At 37.7% G+C, this 21767-nt stretch overlaps 1 protein-coding gene across 5 annotated transcripts; it reads left to right on the top strand.

The window, feature by feature from the left end:
• Positions 1-7047: 7047 nt before the first annotated feature.
• Positions 7048-13176, top strand: LOC134534362 (uncharacterized). 5 transcript variants are annotated; one of them, XM_063372798.1, is made up of 4 exons: positions 7048-7737; positions 7908-8037; positions 9882-10011; positions 10099-13176. In XM_063372798.1, the coding sequence occupies exons 1-4, from the start codon at positions 7088-7090 to the stop codon at positions 10182-10184; spliced, it is 996 nt and encodes a 331-aa protein (XP_063228868.1). In that variant the 5' UTR covers positions 7048-7087; the 3' UTR covers positions 10185-13176. The 5 variants fall into 5 exon arrangements, with proteins under 5 accessions (XP_063228868.1, XP_063228864.1, XP_063228867.1 ...); XM_063372794.1 differs by having other exon boundaries at positions 7048-7749; positions 7866-8037; XM_063372797.1 differs by having other exon boundaries at positions 7049-7737; positions 7905-8037.
• The last annotated feature ends 8591 nt before the right edge of the window (positions 13177-21767 follow it).

The following is a 21767-nucleotide window of genomic DNA, read 5'->3' as shown; positions in this document are numbered from 1 at the left end:
ATTTTGCTTGTCAATAATAAATATTAAAAACTTGAGCTTGTTAACTTTATTTATAAATATTTTAAAAAGTGTTTATATTCTTGCTTGCTTGTGGAGTCTGAGGATAGAAACGAATCTGCTCTGTTATTTTGTGTCTGCCGATGATGGAGTGGCTTTCGAGTTGATGAACTGTCCAATTTCATGGATAATGATTTCAGGTGAAATGAAGCAATTGATTAATATGTTGATATGCAAGCACGAGCTGGATTCAGCCTGAATGATAGTCTGGATTAATCTTTCAATGGTCAACCGTTTAAACTGTGCTCAATAGCTGTGTTTGAGGAGCGAGAGGTGTGTGTGTGCTGTGTAAACAAAGATGTCTGCCACTGCAATCGGCTGGTTTTAGCGAGAGACTGTTCCCACACGCGGCAGTTCGGACCAAGGGTTCTCGAGCCTAGTCAGACTCGATGGAAGCCATCAGTTCCGACTGACCAGTCCACCGTTCTTGCTCGCATTCCGACTGAATAGTTTGAACTGACGGTTTAGACTGATTGTGTGTGGGGTCTTCTCGCACCTGGTAGAACTGTTCAGTTTTTTTCTCCGGGTAGAGTAGTGTCATTCGCCTGAAAGAGGGAATGTTTCCCTTGTGCAAACGAGAAGGCCCAGAGACCACTTGCAGGACGTTTAGCCGCGAACCACAACCATAGAAATTGTCTTAAAGATTTCTTGTTTTACTTGTTCTAGAGTAAACATAGTGAAAACTGTATGGAACCTACTGAATCTGCAGAAAACAGCGTGAAGCATCCGCCCCCGCTTGGCCTGCTTGAAACACAGCACGGCACGGCGTGCCGGTGACACGCTCCGGCCCCGAACTGCGCACACCTCGTTTCCGTATTGCCATACTTCACATCCTCGTGATCACAGCACATTGATTATTTTATTTGCATCTGGGTGAAATAATTATTTCCCCTAGTCATATTCTCAAATATAAATGCCTAAAATATACACTGCACTATCACTAAACATTTCAATTAGTGTAAACCCATCAAGCTTTTAATAAGGAATTTCGGTTTTACATAAATCATAAAAGGTAGCCTAGACAAATATTTAAAAAAAAAATTTTAGTTTCTTTTCTTCAGTTCTAGGGTGATCCATCTTCCTGAACTATCTCTGAGCTGTTCCACTCAGGCTACAGACTATTTACAGGCAGGGGCAACATTTTATGGTTTTATTTTTAGGTCAATATCGTTCTTAAAACCGGAAATTCCGGTTTTATATTTTTTTAATTTACACATTGTCTTTATTCATTAAAATAGTGTATTATTCAGTAAATATGAATCTAAAATAATTCTTGATACTTTTTTCCACTAATATATTCACATTTTGACTGACACATGATGCACTCTACAGTAAAATCTTTAGTACCTAATAATAATGTCCAGAACAAAAATTCGCACAAAAATAAAAATATATCTGAGAAATATTGCGTGTTTGAATAATGTGCCATCATTAATATAAAAAGTGTTACCAAAAAGTGATGCAGGATCAAAGAATATAATATTAATTTTTTACAATCCATTTTGTTCATACATTTTGGTAAAAATTCATGCTAAATAAATTTCTTTCAATGAATTTACTATAATAATAGATAAATAGATGTATTCTTTTTCAGTTATGTAGTACCATAATAAATGAAGTGTTGAGAAATTTACAACTCGTTCTTGTGTGCACTAGACATTTTACCTGAAATCATTATCTATTAAGATAGCATGTATGTGAATATTAAAATTTTAGGAAAAATTGTATTTTACATTTGTTCCAGGTAAAAGAGCAAAAACTATGTTCATATATTATGTTACAAATCGATGCTATTAATTTGTCAGCTGTTTTGTACCTGTTACTAATTTTTTTAATTTTATTTTGTCTCAATGCAGATGAATAGTTTATTTCTGCTCCAGTTCTGTTAGATCGCTGGACACTTGGTATTTGACTTGGCAGTTTACGAGATAAGCTGTTGTACGAATACCAGGGAGCAGAAAGTTAAGATTAAAAGTACCTACTAAATGTTCTAATATAATTGTAGAACCAAAACACAAAATGAACTAATTTTCATAATGAGGTGTGTATCTGCTGTTTCAATCACATTCTAAGAAATTTGCATAACAGTTGGCAGTCTTGTGTTTCGGGTAAGAGGAAACGCTGCCGCAACAGCGGCACAAAGTCAGTCAGAGCTCATCTTTTAGAAAAACTGTGCTTTTAATTTGTAGGCATCTGTGCATGCCACATTATGATTGAGATAGATTTAAAGTTACAACCTTTTTTTAAAACAAAGGATTGCAAGTTTAATTTTTTTTATTGTGTCTGAGGACTAACAATCAAAATGTGACTACCCTGAATGTGATAGAATATCACTTAAATAAATCACTGAAGTATTTCATGTTTCAGGCGAGTGTAAAACATTGTGTACAGATGTGTAGTTACACCATCTTTGTTGTTAAACAAATATAATCATGTGTATTTTTGTGCAAAGTGTTGCAAGTAAATACAGTCATAACACACACTGACACTATACCCTCCTGCAGTTTGTTTCCTGACCTGTCACCACACCTGACTTGCACTGGAGTTGTTTACGTAAAGCATTATCACAACTTTGATCCGTGTCCACTCAAGTTACCATATTCCGTTGGTTCATGTGGCGATGGATTAGGGTTTAATACAGTTTCTTGGACATACACCATGTGCACTGTTCTTCACGGGAAATATTCAAAGATGCAAAATAAGAAATAAAAAATGAAAACATAAACCCACAGAAAACAAGCCTAACTCAGCTGATGTCAAACAAGAAAAGCTCAACGATGAAACAAAACAGTTGCAATGTTTCAGGAACTGGAATTTGTTCTGTCATCAGGCACAGACAGTAACATTACAAGCATATGTCCAAAAAACTATATTAAATCAAAATTTCTCATTGCATGAATCATTTTAAAATTGATTACGGCTCAATAACAAGATAAATATACATTGGAGTTACAGCACACATTTCGGTACATGTTTTGTGTTTAATTGCTGAATTCCTGTTAACCAACTCAGCACCAGGTTTAATTTTCGTACAAATGTGCTTCCTTTTTGACGATGAATGAGCATCGATAAGTCTCTATTCAGGACATGATTAAACTCGTGGTTGGAGAAAAATGTTCTATTCACCTGACATTGTACAAGACCTGGTTGGAAGGTATTCCAAGTTTAAAAAAATTAAACTTCCATGGTAGGCACAGGGACAAAATATCTTTAATTTGTCGGATAGTTATCTTGTCTACTTAGTCGTTTTTTGTAGAGAAAATTATTAATAAACTCCACGAAAGTTAATGGGAAACAGATTTTAAAATTTATTTTCAAGTTTTAGTTACTTTTATCACTGGCCGACAATTAGACAATGGATGGAAATCTATTGAGAAAATCTTACATTAATAGACTACTTTTTTTAAAATGATTTTTAGAATTTTTTCCAAATGTCTAGGTTAATTATTACAAATTTACAAAATGACAGCAGTATGCCATCATTTGTTTACTGGAAACTGGTAGTGTAGGAACTTAAACTGCTTTTAGGATTTTTCATCATATTTTATTGAAAAATTTTTTTAGAGGGTAGGGGGGTTAAGCAAGGATCGAACCAAGAAGTGTGATCAATCCAATTGATTGATTAATTGCTGAATTTTGACATTTTCCCAGAATTTGTAACTATGTAGTTAAATACAGATTCAAAGATGGCAGTCAAGACAGTTAATAAGATAGTAGGTGTCCTGGCAATAAATAATTACTGCTCTCTAGCAGGGTAAAAAAAAAAAAAAAAAAAAAAAAAACTACTAACATGGTGGTAGCACCCTCTAGCAAATGAAAATTTGTCGGATCCAAGATGGCTGGCATAACAAACTATTTGGCGATATATCTACCTTGGCATTCGTGGTGAGTTCAGTTTGTTGGTGGTTACCAAATTTTTTTTTAACCCCAAGCCGAATTCGAATCGAAGTGCCATGGTATAGGCTACGTGTGTTTTTTTTTTTTTTTTAATAAAAATTATAATAAATTCTAAATTTTTTCCCTACATTTAAGATAATAATTACATTTTTCAATATGGCAGAAATCAAGTCTTAATTTTAAAGTTGTGGAAATATTTTTATTAAATTTTAATTATATAATTTTATAAATTTTGAAATTTTTCTCCATTTTAAATGGTTATTAATTACATATTTTCTAGATGGCAGGTACCCTGGTAATAAATAATTACTGCACTCTAGCGAGTAGAAATTAAACTAACGTGGTGGTAGCGCGCACTTGTCAAATAACGTGCGTATCACATGACACTAGCACTCCTGGTATCTGGTACTGAAAACAAGATGGCGGCAGCACTCAATAACAGGTGAATTGTGTATTATGTGACAAAAAAAAAAAGGATGGTGGTCCTCGAACATGTGATATTATTCCATCGTATTAAAAAAAAAATTACAATTTCGAATATGTGCTTGATTTATTTATATAAATAATTTCATTCTCAGTCGGCAATTGTCTCGATGGTCATGCGGGTTAAGGTGTATGTTTTTAACCCAGATGACATAGCTGCAGTGGTTCGAATCACAACACTTCCAAAGTATTTTCTATAAACAATAATGTACATTAGAACACAACAGCTTTGGTAGGAGGTAGGTAATGTAACATCGACCATAAATGTACAAGACAGTGCTGCTGGTGCTAGGATCGATCACGATAAAGATGGTAGCCTCCAGCAGAACAGGGGAAAAGAAGGCACTTGTTCTCAGAATCGAAAAAAAGTTAACTGCGATGACTAAGTTAGCAGGCATGGAATCAAAAATACAGGTAGCCTCTTCTGGCTCCTCTCCTTAAACAGCCTTACTAAAAACTTTTCTACTTAATGTTGTATATTTAGTGCAAGTTCGCGCCCCTCACACAACACTTGGGTAAATGAGGACTGAAAGGTTGGTAGCGGCTGGCAGGTGCTTTCCGCTGGTAGAGTATTGGGGACCGGGCTTCAGTACCCATAAGAGGAACGACATAATACATTATTGCTGAAAATGTGATCAGTGTTGAACAAAGGTTGAGTGGCTCTGCAGTCTGAAATGTGCCTAGCCCCAATGATGGTTGATGGATGAACTGCCTGAGCTTCTATTCACTACACACCACTAAGAGTCGTCTTCCCGCGAAAATTGATTATATCAAGCCATGTTACGAGTGTAGTTGCGCTAATGCAGGAACTAATTCAAATTTAATATATGTCCGACGCTGTAAAAACAGTGTCTAATACTGACGTCCCTCGGCTTCTGGTCCCTATTTCCCCATTTACTTGAAATTCCTATTGTGCTCGTACTGCTCTCGTTGGAGAGGTGTGGGTCCAGGCCAACGTGGCCGGGACCGGAGAATACGGGACCTGGAGGGAGAGTGAGGTGAGGAGGAAGAATGATAGGCAGTTTTTAAGGACCACTCGATGTTAACAGTTCCAGGAGCCCCTTTTATTGTAATTCTGAGAGCCTGCCGTGACCTGGCAGATCCGTCGCGGAACGAGCGCCCTTCCCACGAAGACCCGGACTACCGAAGACCGTCTCGTGCAATCAACTCGTCTCGACACGAACTAGAAATTCTCCCACGTAACAAGGTTCCCGATTGAAAGTTGCTCCACAGAGGCGCGTGACATGTGCGCGGTCCTTTACGTAACAGACTCGTAATGACGACGAAGGTTCGGCGGTTCGAAAACTACGCTTACGCGTCCTAGGATGTTCGACTCGTGACGTAACTCGTAACTCGAAAGCTCAACCGTGTGAGCGACACAGCGAAGGCAGCTCAGCTGCCGCGACAACCCGTACAGTGGCGCTTTCGCCGGACCGCGAGCTCGGAAGACGCGCCTCGCGATCAGCGAGGAGCGGTGTGCACGTCTGCCGCTGAACGAGCCCTGAGCAACACTGCCCTTCCCCACCCGCCAGTGGACCGAGGCCCGCGGGCCGCGGGGGAGGGGAGGAGAAATCGGCCGGCGTGGGAGAGCGCCCCCCCTCGCGACGCCGACGGGTGCCAGGCCGCGATTACATATTAGCACTTCGAGACATTTGAGAAAATTACAAGATTATTTACACAATAATTAATACATTACAGTTACATTATTTACACACTTATTGAGGTTCACGACCATTTGAAAAATACATAAAGCAGAATTATTCGTACTAAAGAAGCCCACTGGCATGCTAGGGCGCACGCGGGTGCGTCCCTGGTCGTTGCACTACACTAATGGTTCACTGGGGAAACAAGGGAGGAAGTTGACGAGGCATAACGGCCTGAAGGAGCCGAGGAGACACTTGGGTCGACGTCAATACTTTTACAAATTATCATTATTGTTATTATTAACACATAAACACACAGGTTGATTGCTGCTTAGGTGGAATTCGATATCTCAGTAGTGCTAAGGGAAATCTCGTTGAAACCATCCGTTCGCGGCGTTGCACTCCGATTGACTGCTCTGAACCACATTCGACCCGACCGGGTTAATGACCCTGTGAGTCCCAGAAGTCTCATAAAGACCTGTGCGAGCAGAGGAAGCACCGTGGGTGTCGTCACCATAATGGTCTCGAATGACTCTGACAGTAATGAAATTGCATATCAAGGCTTTTAATTTAAATGTATTGATATCTATTTTTACTGGCTTTAACATGTCACCGAGATATGAGACACAACAGCTGCATCGATTTATTATACACTAGTCGCGTCTTGGTTAAAGCGTCAATCTTGACCCGGTCCCTAATAAATATCGACCTGTTTATAAAATTGAAAATGGTGAGCGTTCATACACAGATAGTAATATACAAAAGAATTTGTAGTTAAAACTCAAATTTTAAACATTTGCTACAATTGGTGGAAAAAGCATTATTCAATTTTACATTTTATTTTTAATTCTTTTGTTTAACTGGAAAATCAATTTATGAAATTTTCCTTATTTTTCTTTAATATTCTACTTTTTCTTTGTGAAAACCTTTTAAGCACATTTTACTGTTGGTAGTCGTGTGTAAGAATGTGTTTGATTTTGTTGTTTACAATCGGGTACATTTTTGAAATGGCGGATGAAAATCCATCAAAGTTTTTAAATTGTGTACAACCCTCAGTTGTAAATTTATTCAAGTATTTTGTAATTTTAAACAAAAATATGCTTAAATTAGGCTTAAGCATAAATGACCTGAGAAAGATGTGCACTAAAGCAAGCAAAGTACGGAAGGAACATAACCAAGTATTTGGTTTGCAGTTTCCAAACTGTACGTATTTATGTTTTTTAGTGATGATCGTTTTTATCAGCATTTTAGTAAAAGTTCTCTTTTTGGAGACTGTCGTGAAGAACGCCTTAGGCACGCGATGCGTTCTGCCTAATAATTACTTTGTTTGGGAAGCGACGAGGCCAGTTACGGACTGTAGCATGTGTAAGGATGTCACGAATGTGACGTTGCTTGCTAATGTATCAAGGTTAGAGTTTCAGAAGTATGCTTACTCTCCGCAGCCAATGTTGGTGAAAGGGGCAGCGCTGCATTGGCCAGCAATGCAAGCCTTTAGTTACCACTTCTTCAAAGACATCTATGAAACCATTGAAGGAGCCTATGAAAGTGTTGAAGAGGAATGTCAAATATTAACTTTTAAAACTGAGTTTAAATCTTTGCAAGAAGTTTTTGCCATGTCGGAAGCGCGGGTACAGCAGCACGAAGGTGAACAACCATGGTATGTGGGATGGTAAGTGTGTGAATGTTCTTTACAGTTCTAGGAGTATAATTTTTAAAACAAGGCGAGTATGGTATATACAGATAAAGGGAAGTGAGTTGGACACTGTTCAGTATCCTGCGTTGCAGGATGGGTGTTGAGTGGCAGACTGTGACTGTTGTGGCCAGGAGCAACTGCCACCCGGAGGTCCTGGGGATGATGCGACGCTATTACTCGGCGCCCCACTTCCTGCCAGAGGACGCCGAGCACGCCCACATGGACTACATCTTCATTGGCTACCAGCAGGGCGCTGTCATGCACGTGAGTCCCAGTTTAGTGAGTGTGTGTTACATTCTTGTATTCATGTGATGCATTGTGCCTTGAGTCACATTATGGCACAATACCTTGTGTACAGGTGTCTAGTTAATAAGATGTATAATTTTCAAGTAAATATTCCTCCACGTAAATTTATATTTTAGATTGATTTAACAAATGCTAAAATATATTGCTTATACATTAAGATTTTAGAATATTTTTAATTAATCTAAGTAATAATAAAAGTGTGAAAAATAAATTGTTGATCATTTTACCTCCAATTTATCCGACCACTGATTTAGCCCATCCCACCCTAGTGCATTACAATTTAGAATTGTGCTTGCACCGACCCGGCCGCGGGCTGAAAGGAGTCGAGGCTGATGATAATGACTTGCAGTGTGGAAGCTGCACACCAGCGTTCAAAGCCAGTGTTAATTAATGCATGTAAAAAATGTGGTCGTTTGCCCTTAAAATGTTGAATAGTGCGGGAACCATCAGGCTCATAAAGGCACTGGGAGGACGCGGGAGGACGCGAAGGAGAGACGGGCAGAGACCTGCATGCGGTGGTAGGGATGTTCTCACACTTCAGGAGGCTTCAAGTCCAACATGTGTCGCTGTCCACAATCTGCTCTTCTATCCCCACCACTCGTCTCAATCTCTACTTCCTCGTTTATAAAAATAGTCTTGAGTTTCTGGTGGAACTCTCCCCTCTTGGACCTACCCCACCCACCCTACCCACCCCTTTTGCTCCACTCTAAATTTGGGCTTGAAAGAAATTTTAGAAAAATACACAGGTTTGCATGGACAGTAGTCGCCAGAGGGAGCTTATCTGACCAATAATATTTTGCGGCCATCTGCAAACCCTGTTACCCCCAAAACGCTCAGAATCCAAACTTGGACTTGCCTTGAATTTAATACTTTAGCTAGGTGACAACAGTGTTGATGACAATATTGTTTGATGTGATCTAAAATTTTTACATTATGTGACTTGCTTGGACATAAAATTACAATCAATCTGACAACATAAAATATTCTAACTGGGTTTGCCTCTGCTTTCCCACTATCATTTACAATTTATAGTTTACTGGCCAGTGTGAAATTTGATACACAATAACTTTTCTAAAGTTTTAACATTAAATAAATAAGTTTTGGTTAGCTCAATCTCACATATTGCTACCACTGACTACTGGGTTTCTACAAACTAGGCCTGTATACAGTTGTCAAAATACAGTTCATGAATCAATATAAATAACTTGACGTGAATTTACAACTGCTACAAGCATGGATGTTACTTGATAGTAGGATGTCTGGTCTTGGAAACTCATTCAATCCATGTTCCCTTGATGTCTTCCGCAATTAGTGGGATGAAAACCTGAACCAGTAAAGTTTATAGTTTTTCTTCTACCTTTGCTTTGTGTCATAGTTATAAAGTAGGTTGATATGATGAAGCATTTTTTTTTGCAGTTCACAAAATAATTTTTTATATAATAAATTTGGTGTTAAACTTCATAAATGCATAAATTATAATTTGTGTCTTAATTATCCACTATAGTAAGCATTAACTTAACAATCAAACATAGAAATATTCTTGAGAAACTGTTTGTTGTATTTGTGTGGTCTTCGCGTTCTGGAATATTTTACAATCACAACCGTTTATGTTAAAACGAAATATATATAGGCCTAACATCCTTTTTTTTTTTTTTAACTTTAATCGTATTCTTCAACCAAGTGACATATTACAGTAAAACAAAAATGGGAAATGAACTAAACAGTTATTTAAATGAGAATATGAGAGAGTGTGTAAGCAGTGCTGGAACGGGAGTGAGTGGAGGTGCGTGACTGCCGGTCAGATGGACTACATCAGCCGGCTGATGTGGCAGGCCCAGCTGCGCGGCCGCAAGAGGTGGACGCTCGTCCCGCCCCCGGAGTGCAGCGCCGTGTGCCGCGGCCTCAGCTTCCAGGTGGACCCGGGCGACGTGGGTGAGTGCGGCGCTGCCCACCCCCTCGTAGCGCTGTGTGGCTGTCCCCCGTGTCGTTGCGGATACAGAGAGAGCGCGCCTGTTGCAGTGCTGCTGGACACGAGGCAGTGGTACCACGACACCGTGGTCGACTCCTCGGAGATGAGCGTGACCGTGAGCTCCGAGTACGGCTGAGCTCCCGGCGCCGCTACCGTCCACCTGTGTCAAGCACAGAACTGTACTTTTTATACTATAGCCAGTATTTTATATATCATTTTTAAAACATATTCTATTTTTATACTGATATTTTCATATTTTCAGATCTGTGTGTTTTTTCCATCCAGAGGTCGTGTCTGGGTTAGATCTGTAGTAATATTCAGGTTGCTTTGAGTGTATTTATTGTTTAAGATGTCTGTGTGTTTATTTTTCAAATTCTAAGAGCTCAATATTTTATGCTTCTAGTCAGAATAATATTTTTTATATTTCGTCAATTTAGGCACATCGTTAAAGAGATGTGGGATTTTTTTGTTCTCAATTTATGTTACAAATGTAACATATGTACCATGTGAGTCTTTTTTAGGCCACGAAACCTTCACTTGCCAAAGCTTACGTCATTCGCCGAATGTTTATGTAACATTACATATACCAGAGTGGCTAGTCAAGTGTGTGTGTTACCAAGGTTTGCTTGTTTTAGCGGCAGCTTGTTTTACATAATTTATGTATGGCATGTGCCTGTTGCTTTTATGGTACATGATATATGTGCTATTTTTTTTAAATAAACATTCAATTATAATTGTAAATATAACATATTTATTTAAAAATAAATTTTACTTCAATGTATTGTATAGGAAGTTAGATATATTTTGCAGGAAATTTAATCAATTATTAGTAACTTCAAAACCACAAATTTAAACTGCGGGTACGTGGTCTATAAAATAGTTCAGTAGTGGGAGGTGTTGTGATAGTGTCTTTTGCTATGAACCTGTCTACTTGGATCGCACATTTGGGATAGGGAGTGGGGGTTATTTATATATTTGTTTACTATACAAATGAAAGGAACTTCAGATACTATGTACTAACACCTGTTGGCATAATATGCTTATAACAACATTATTTTGCTGTCTGCTTTTCATTTAATAGAATGGCTTAAATTTTCTAAGTTATTTAAGGTGTTTGAAAATAAAATTAATTTAATATTTTTTGCTGATATCAATCCCCCTAAGATTTTCATTATTTTAGCAGAGTAATAGGCTGGTTTTTTTGTTTTTCTGAATTGTTTCTGGCAAATAAATTTATCAGTGAATTACTTAACATTTTGATACATAGTGTAAGTAATTCAGAAGTTCTTGACATTGTTATATATATTAGTATAAAACAATGTCTTGGGGTTTGTAACTCATGTTTCATGAATGTTTCTTCTTAGCCAAGCATTTTGTTTCTGGGCACATTTACAAGTATGTTAAATGTGCTCTTATGTGATCCGTCCAATGCAGAACACGGTGTGGGGCTAGAGCAAACACATTGCATTGACTTCATTTCCAAATATGGCAACTCTGCCTAAACTACTTTTGTCACCGCTGTGGCTGAAAGCACGGCGCAGCACAGTCAACTGCACGGCAGGTGGAGCGCTGCGCTTGCATTCTCAGCTCTCGTCGAACTGTATTCAGGCTTAGTTCGAGTAGACATTTACATGAGAAAATATTGGGAACATTCCGTGGTTCGTGGTGTTTCTGATGCGCTCGTAACTCGTAAACACAGTGATCGTAACCGGCAGCGTGGACCGTGCGAGCAGTGAGTTTCCGCTTGCTGCCAACACAAAGTGTTGGAAGTTTCAATGGAAATTTATGAAATGGTATTCTTTTTATTGGTGTTATACTTTTAGAATTATTTACATGTTAATTTTCCTAATAAAAAAATACAGTTATGTTCTATTTACCAGTTCTCTGCAGTGACACTCCACATACCTGTGTAAAATATTTTTCGACTTTCATCTAACACTCTAGGACTACACCTAACAAATTCTACACACACATTTTTCAGTTTTGGATGAACGTACACACGTGTTGTATAAACTACGACTTTCCAACAGGCCTCTGCTTTGTTGCGAGCCACAGGCTGTGATGCATTGAGGTGGCGTGTCCGGTCTGTCTTTCAGTCTCCACTTTTATAGCATTTTGTGTACCAGTACTGCCAACACTAACTGCATAACAAACACAATCATCAAATAAATCAATTTTCATTAGTTCATTAAGAGTATTTTGGAGAAAAAAAATTAATTTTTCCTAAAGCTGTACAATACGAATCTGCAGAAGCCAATTTTGCCAATATTTAGTTGAATCCGCAGCATTTCTGCCGATTCACAACAATGTTCAATTGAAACAAAAGAAATTAACCAATGTTTTTGTTTGTTAAAAATAATATCCTGAATAAATTATTACTATGTATTTTCAGAGCATTTAGAGTACTTGCAAACAGTCCATATCTCGGTGCAGTCCTAATTGTGATCATTACTGCACTAGCATCTGTTGTGGCACAGTAGTCTTGTTTTAATAGTACAATGTGTTGTGGTAGAGTCTACGAATACTTCTAATACTGTTGCTAGTAGGTAGTTTCAGTATGTTCACTTTGAGATAAATTATATCCTGTATAGTATTTTTAAGAACACTATTTTTAAGAACATTAGGCCTATAATAAATTTTCTGCTGCTGTACACAAAATTCTTCCATTTTTTGTACATCATGTTACCAAATTAGGTTATATGTTTTTTCATTAATAAGTTGTAATTTATTATTTATATCTATATGTTAATTGATAATAAGGTTTTTATGTTATTTTTAATTGTAGCAGTTTATGAACTCAGATAAATTGGCTTAGAAATAACACTTGACAAATTTTCTGAGGTCTGCCGTGATTATCAGAAACTTGGCCAAAGATATGTAAGTGTGCAGTCTTCGTTCCTTGTGTAGTGCTTCCTGACTGAGTCGTGAACTGTGATTGTGTATGTGAGTATTATTTATTGGCTAGGGAATTATTTATACGGCATTCACTTTGTCCTTCAGAGTGCCATTGTACCTCGTACCGTTGTTTTAGCGTGAACCAACGGCAGGCCTTGTGTCCATCCGTCACATGCGGAGCAGTTCCCATGAACTGTGTTTTGTAGTTCTGAATAAAACAGGTTATTTAATAATGTTCTTTTATTTCCCGACTTGGTCCTAGAGTTTGGTGTTTGTAGAGCGGTGAAGGGCAAACCTCAGAGTCGCCGGGTGGCCGAGTGACTGTGTCGGGAGAGGGAGGAGATTATTTAAATGTTTTTGGACACACCATTGCTGGTTAACATGCAAAAAAAATTGAACATGCAACCACACAAAACAAGCCAAAATTGGCTGATGTGAAATGTTTGATGCATATACAGCATAGAAGTAATTATCAACGCAGTGGGTTGATGACGATGACACAGTTATTACAAGGACAGTAGATAAAGAAAAAAAACTACCTTGGACAGCGCAGCAACAAACAGGCAAGACTTCTCAATGACTACACAATTATTAATAAATAAATAATGTGGACAATATGACAGCATGGACGAACATTATGCTTCCTAAGACAAATCCATTGTGACATCCATCGCAGGCTCTTCAGCCATGATTTTGCGAGTGCCTTATTTGTGGGTTGAATCATTCATTTTCAATCACCAGTCACCTTGAGGGTAAACAAAATTGATTCTGATAAACAATTTCAAAAGGCTGGGATGTGATTAAGTGTCCAAATGAGCGTTACAATGCAGTTCCTGAGTTGCATTACTGCTCAGGTAAGACAGCCTCAGGATTCTGGATGCCAAGAAGTTGGTATTTGAAGAAAAAAATAAAAAACTGGTGTGCTGTGTGAGTTTTGCTTGTGCCGCCATTTTGTCATTAACCAAGTATGTTAAATACTGTCGTTATATCATTAGTACCTAGAATGTGCGTTGTGATCCTAGCATGCTGTTTAAGTGGGGGCACTTAAGCAACAGTCTGGTCATTGAGATAAAAAAAGTTCAATTTGTATAATTTAATTTTATCAATAATTAAATATCAACACATATCACATGTTACATATTTACAGTCAGTATCACAGTTGACTAGTTTCACAAAATAGGATCATTATGATTCAGTAACACAACTCTTACATGACACAAATTCATGAATTATGTTCCCAAGCTTGTCAACATACAATTGAAGTCGTGTGCAAAGTCTTCTGATCATGAATTAATTTTTTTGGGAAATTTTCACTTGTTAAATTTCATTTAAAGTTTGGAAACCAAGATTCTGTTGATTACTTTAGTCTGTCGAATTGGGCAAACCTTGAGTGTGACTAGACTCGAGCGAATGAGATTCAAACCCAAGACTCTTCTATGTTTGTGTTTCAGTCGCATTCACCCGCACCATTTGCACTGAGTGTATTCTTCAAATGATCTTTCCACGTTTTGAAGTGTTTGTGTGCGTACAGGTCTGGTAATGCCATTCCAGCAGCTGTGATTCAGACTGAAGTCCAGAGTCAGTGGTGGGATCCATTTAGTTACATTATTACTGTTGGTTCAGGTTCGATGTTCAGCCTTTTCCAAGCTGTGCCGAGTGTGATACTAACTGCTCCATCACGGTTCTAAGTAACACTCACTGGCCAGCAGCGTGTGTGTGCGTTGATTCAGCGAACCTGGAACATCCTTCGAAATGTAAACATAGTGTTAAGCAAATCATTCCAGTGCATTTGGTATTTGAAATCAAAACGTGTATCAGTGACATGGAATAGAGTATTACACTTGAATTGTGCTAATTTGAACACTTTTGAAATAGTACTTTGTAAAATATTCCAACCCGTAAACTCCAGTCCTCAAAGTAGTGCATGTTATACATCTACTCAGTTACGCATCTCATTAAGAATCTTCATAATGTTCAGAGTCTTGAGATTGAAGAATAGTGTGTGAACGAACTGCACTGTTAGTTATCTACGGAAGTAGCATGTGCGGAACTTCCCTGCAATGACGCTTGCTTGTGTGCACAATGCAGCAGCTCTGAACCAGTGTGCCAACCTCCGTTCCCAAGGTGCCTCTACGGGGTTTCCTGATGTGGCCTTGTATTTGTGTGTTCAGAGCATGTTGCTTGTGTCAGTATATTGGAAAATTTATTGCTGCACTATTTTAGGAAAGTGTTTTATTTTTATTTGGTATTGTAAAAGTGAAACTTGAGCATCAGGCCTATAGTGCACCGTAAAAAACACTTTAGGTGACATGCAGCGGGTTCCCTGTTAGAACACACCCTCACGTGGTTAGAAGGTGCAAAGCAAACACGTGTGATGGCGTAGTCAGTGGGTCAGGCGGATGAAACGGCATGTTGCGTTGGACACTTGCGTATCAGAATCTGCATAGACGCTGACATTTCCAAGGCAGTCTGTTCCGTACTCTTGCTTGATGTCAAATGTTTTACATCTGAGATGTAAAAGTGACAAACAGTAGTGTGAAAGTGTTTTTTTTGTAGGTACTACCTGTGATCAATTAATTTTGAACTGAAAACACTACAAGATGGTCTGGCCCATAAGGCTTAGTGGGAACACAAATAGTCAAACCTTTTCTATTTCAGTAATATTTAAACAAGGAACAGTTAGGCAACATATCTGTATGGCATCCAGCTACATGGTGTGCTGCATGTAACATTTACAACACAGTATCTTGTCCTGTGTAGTTAGACGACTCAGTGGGTCACAGTTATATTTTTTTCATCTGTAACAGATCTTAATTTTAATATCACGTAGGCAGCTATCAGCAGAAAAAAATTGCTCATTATTGGTTTTGTGGTTAGTGGCTAACCACACTGCATTTGTATAAGAAACAGGTACTATGAAATTGTAGGAATTAATAAACGAATTCTAGTGACATTTAATAAAATGCACAGCAGGCTGGCTGGCCACTACAGGTCTCCTCTCTTCACTGTGTGGTTGAGGCCTCATCTTGGTGCATTCATCTTGGAGCGATAACCAACTGTATCACATGGCGATGTTCATGATGCACAAGAACTAGATGCTAGGTTGCACACATGGTAAAACAAGGCTACGACATGTACTCGAGCTGTTCATAATGAAGCAGAGCATGATGCCACATGTAAAGAGAAGACCACCGTTGGTACGTCGCCCGAGTGTGGTTGTAAACGTCATCTTGGAGCAATAACCAGCTGTACCACATGGCAAAATGTGCTGCTGGGGTGCCACACGTGGTAAAGGGAAGGCTACCGCAGGTCTTCTGGCAGCTGGCATGTGCACAGTGTGTGGTTGAGGGCCTCGACCTGGTGAAGCCGCGAGCTGTTCCGCACCAGGTCGATGACTTGGAACCACAGAGTGACGCCGTGGAAGAGGTCGCCAGCGCACACGGTCGTCTGGCTGCAGCAGCCGGCGGCCTCGCAGCGGTGCAGCACGGTGTACGCTGGCTGCACCGTCTCGCTGGAGGCCGGCGAGTACAGCTGTGTGGCCGGCACGGCGCGAGGCTGGGGCAGTCGACACGGCAACCCCCGCACCAAGTCCAGGTTCCTACTGAGGCCCTGCTTGCCGAGGTCGTGTTCCCCGGGCGCCGCCCCCGCCAGCAGCCCCCACACCAGCGCCGCGCGCACCCAGCCCATGCTCACGCCCGCGGCCAGCTCATCTTGCACTCTGCACACCATCGTCCGAGCGCGGCTCGGCGCTGTCTGTTTACACGCCAGAAATACCCCGCGCATCAGCGCCTCGTAAGTATCTCTCCAGCCGGCGCCACCCCCCTTGGGGCCTCTACTGTCGGTTACAACTAGTCTGGGCACTCCGTCCTTCAGCCTAGACTGCCCCAGTTATATATTGTAATAGTATCAACTATAGGCGTTGTAGTGTGTTAGTTCGTCACAATGAAAAAGTAACTCAAACCGTTTTAGATAAGCGCGCCACCTACGCAAAATAGTGACTTGGGCGTAATGCTTTTTGTGTCCTGCAATTTGCCAAGAGTGAATCGGTAATTTCAGTTAAACATACGATTCATTGCAAGATTACTTGTGATCCCCCCCACCCTTCCCCAAATTGGCAAAAAAACATCCGCCGATGGTATAGGCAATTCGAGACAGCAGAGCTGTTTTTCGCTTGCATATATGTTCACCTGACATTAATGCCATGCGAATTTTTTTTCTCCTTTGGGACAAAGATTATGTCTACGTTCCACCGCTCCCTGATAATTTGCCAGAATTGAGATACAGAATTGAAGAGGCTATTACTTCCATTACTCCGGGCTTGTTAACCAAATTGTGGGAAGAATTGAACTTAAGGTTGGATGTGTGCAGTATACCTAACTAAGGGTGCGCATATTTAACTTTATAAGGAAAATTAGGTAAGTTTACCTTCATTTTGATGTTTAAAATGTATGGACTACAAATTGAACTGTTATAATATACCAATGAATCTGTGACACTATTTTATAGACATGCTGTATTTTGACACTTCGTTGACTAAAATAAAGCACTTGGCAAACATTCAACAATTCTCAGATTATTTTGAATGCGCCATAGTACTATCTTGTTTACTAAAGCGAGGAAGCATTTTCTTTAGCTTGCACTGTCCACTGTATACAGACAGCGAGAAAGATGAATGAAATATTTGTATTAACTGTCTAAACACAAGTTTATTGCGTTCGAACCGCATTTTCCACGCAGTTGGCATCTTTACCGCCACGGGCGCTAGTGTCGTACCTACTCACGGCGCTTACTTTGAAGATTGATTGCCGTGAATTTCGTGAGACAGGCGCTATGCGCTATCTAAGCGTGGTTATAAATTAACACAGCTCATTCTTATTTCGATCCTCATTTTAAGCATTTTTCACACTATCAATCGTATTTTATTCAGTCCATTGCATTCAAAAGCTCCCTTGAATTTACTTTTAAAAATTGGATTCATTTATTTATTTTTATTTATTTATTAAAATCCACCACTAGATCCCCTTACAAGCATTACGCTTGGGGATATGGGCTTAGTCAAATTAATATAAGTATACATATTTACTATATATACATATACATTCCTTTTTCAACACTCATTACAAATTACAATCACAGATTAAAATCAATGAATACATTTTCCTATATTATAATTATATCAAAAGGCCTGTATTACATAATAATAACATGTTAGAAATCATTGATATCTGATATTGAATAAAAAAAATTTTTAATTATAAAATTTCTATGTTCTTTCGTAAATTCAATTAAAATTTAAAAGTGTTCTTGAAAGACATTTCCCACACTGTGGTACTACTATAACATTTTAAAACATATACCTACAGAATAACTTTGGTAAACATTTATTTTATCCAAAAGTCGATTTCAGTTTTATTTAATCCTCCGAGTAATGTAATGGTTTAATACTATTTCTTGAACAAACGAAGTTAATAGTTTTACATTAGATCGAAAATAATTTTAGGTTACAATTACTTTTTATTAACAATGTCTTTACATTTAGGAAAATTATTTTGATCGTTTTAGGTACACATACAATTGCCAGTACGGCAATAATTCCATTAAAAATTAATACTGATAAATCGCATTCAAGAAATTACATGAAATGTCCGTAACGATCGTTGAGGAAATCGAAAAATTCAATCCCTTGAACGATGAAGTGGCGTGGGTTCGACGTTTTAGTGATGTCTCTGGCATTCAAGGGATTGAACCTAAAGGAATTTGAAAGTAATTTGAAGCAAAATTAATATCTGTTTAACAATTTATTCCTTAGAATAATCAGTAAATGCAACAGCGAGGCAAGGAACAATTATAAGGATAATGTTTTATTTTCTGTATCTGTTGCGACGCTGTGGGCACGCGCCAGTGGTATGGAGTGAACCTCCAGTAGGCCTACTTGTAAAGCTGCCAGTCGTAACTGTGCCCGAGCAACGCTCGGATAGGTCGGTCCAGAGAAGAAAAAAAATTGATAACTAAAAAAATAAAAACTAAAACCTTCAAAATACAAGTTAGGTATACTACCGGTATGAAAGCATATTATTTATTTAATTATTTTTTTGTTTTTTGATCCCACATGGAGTAGATTGCTTCAGGGTGTAGAACAAGTCAATTTGTACTTATGTATGTACACACAATACCAGTACAAATACTATATCATACAGAGTACATTTCGTACTTCATAAAAACAGTGGGCACTTAAAAATATAATGTTACAAGTCTAGTTCACAAAAGGAAAACGTTTGTACAAAATATTTCCTGCTGGCTTATTCTCTGACTTTGTTTGCGTCCAGTAAATTTAACTATATTGCAACAATTCAGAATGTTTACATGTTGTTTTTTATGATTACTTTGCGGATATTTTTTCTAAAAATTAATTTTAATTAATACATTATTACTAAATTATTACATATTATTTTTAAAAATAATTAAAATTCTAAAATAAAATATCAGCATATTTATTGATTTTCATTATTCGTTTTATCAACTCGATTATTTTACTAAATTAAATAATTAATTTTATACACATTTTTATATTAATATTTATACTGAGTATTTATATTTTAAAAAATTAATTTGTTTGAATTTATACTTTTTTTATTTATACAAACCATATTAATAATACACTCCATTGCTTTTATTATATTATTTTTATTAATTATTTGCATGCAAAATTAAAGTTACTTTTTTTTTTTTTTTTTTTTCACGCCAAGAATGTATAAGTAGGTAACTTCTAAGGCGCCCATTTCTTTTAGTTTATTGAGCGCTTACCAATTATTCTTACGCTATATTTTGTCGATAGCAAGTTCAATAGAAAATAATCTAAAATTTAACTTCAATCATACAAAATTAAAGTATAAAACTTCACACAAGCTTGAAGAAAACATCTCCCAAATCAAATGTGGCTTCGTGAGTTCACTTTTGACGAGATAATTGAGTTGAGAAACTGACTTTTGAATCCACACTCACACGCCTTGCTTCACTCATGCGCTAAATTATTACACCTCTGACTTATTTATTTACAATCTTTAAAACATACATAATTTAATTAACACTTACAAAGTGAGTTGGTACGATGATAAAACATTGGGCTTCCATTCCGAAAAACACAGGTTCCAAATCCGGTGCAGCCATTCTGACTTCCGTGTTTCATAGTTGCCCAATACAGTCCACTCACTCAAGACAAATATTTTCTTATTATATGCGATGGCTAAGCCATGGTCGAAGGGTTTTCCAGTTTCCCTTAATTATGTAAAGTTATATGTGTACATCTCTAATGACGTCTGTTGATAAGACGTAAAAAATATTGTGGAGGAATTATTCCTTACTTGTTTTTCGAAGGAAATGGCCCCACTTGGGTAGCCACTTAGATATGTAGGGTTCCTTAGTATACACTTTGCATGAATGGCCCCACCTCTATGGAGATTAAAAAAATATTTCACGTTGGGCTGTGTGAATCTGTGTAATTCAATATCTGCTTGTGTGGCTCTCCGTTGGCATGTGTTGATGGTAACTAGGCCACAGTTAGGTGTTAACTTATCAAAACAAATACACATAAATATACCCTGGGACAAATTATATAAGAAATAACATAAAACAACACTCACAATTAAAATATATACTTAATTATTTAAAACAAAAATAGTTCAAAATTTAACCTTATTATTATTTAATTACTTATTTTATTTAACTTCCCTAACTGTTATATGACATCACATACCCACATGTAATTTCCAACCATCAGGAGTTACGATGCGCACATTTAATTCACAAGCAATAGTCTTTAATTGGGGTTCGGCGATATTACACAGTTTATATTCATTTATTTTAGGGATCTTAATTATTTTCCTCGGCTAGTACGGTTCAAAATAAAGTCGGTAGAGCTCAGAGTCTCTCGCTCTGTAGGACCTCTGAGTTGCTGTAGTAGTGTGTAAAAATAAATAAATTCGTATCAAAATATCAATTTTATCGTCGTATAATGTCAAATTACTTCAAATTATAATGTTTGTATTAGTTTTAGGCCGCGATGTGACGAATTACGGGAGTTACGTGACGATGTGCATGTAATGGAGGAAACAGATTTTTCCACTTTTAATTACTCACGTATTTACACTCCTAGGCCCTTTATCTTTCTAGATAAAGCCTATATTAGTATCTAGACTCCCTAAGATACATAATTATCCATCCACTATCCGGGATGCCTACCGTTAAATAGCTAATTTGTAGGATTTAATATAGCCGACGTCACGAAGTTCAGCTTTCTTAGCTGGCCATTACATTTCTTCTTTGGCTTCTAAAATTAAGCCAGTTAACAATACTTAACTTAATTTCAAATGGCGGGCCGTGATTGGCTGAAAACCAAAATCAGTTACTTAAATTACTTAAGAAATCGTGAAATCCGCACGCAACAATAGCGCGGAACACAAAATTTCACGTACAATTTAAATCAAAAAGCATCAAAACAATAATTTATATTACATAATAACAGCGTTAACTTTACCGTTTACCGTCCGAATGTCAATTACTCCTTAGAGGGGTCACCATAATGTTCAATTTCAAATTGTTCAAATCAGTCCATAGAGTCACATTCTCATAGATATACATAAAAATAATTTACCGTTTCTGAAAATAAATTAAATATCAGACATAGAACAAATATTAAATATATCATAAATAATAATACTCAATCTGTCAAAACAATAATATGTAGCAGTACAATATTGTAGTAGGACTAGAATATTTGCAAAAAACACTCGTCAAAAATTAATGAATAAAAATAAAGATTACATCC

Source organism: Bacillus rossius, chromosome 7, assembly GCF_032445375.1.
Source record: "Bacillus rossius redtenbacheri isolate Brsri chromosome 7, Brsri_v3, whole genome shotgun sequence".
Taxonomy (NCBI): Eukaryota; Metazoa; Arthropoda; class Insecta; order Phasmatodea; family Bacillidae; genus Bacillus; species Bacillus rossius.
This window is presented reverse-complemented; position numbering and strand designations above follow the sequence as displayed.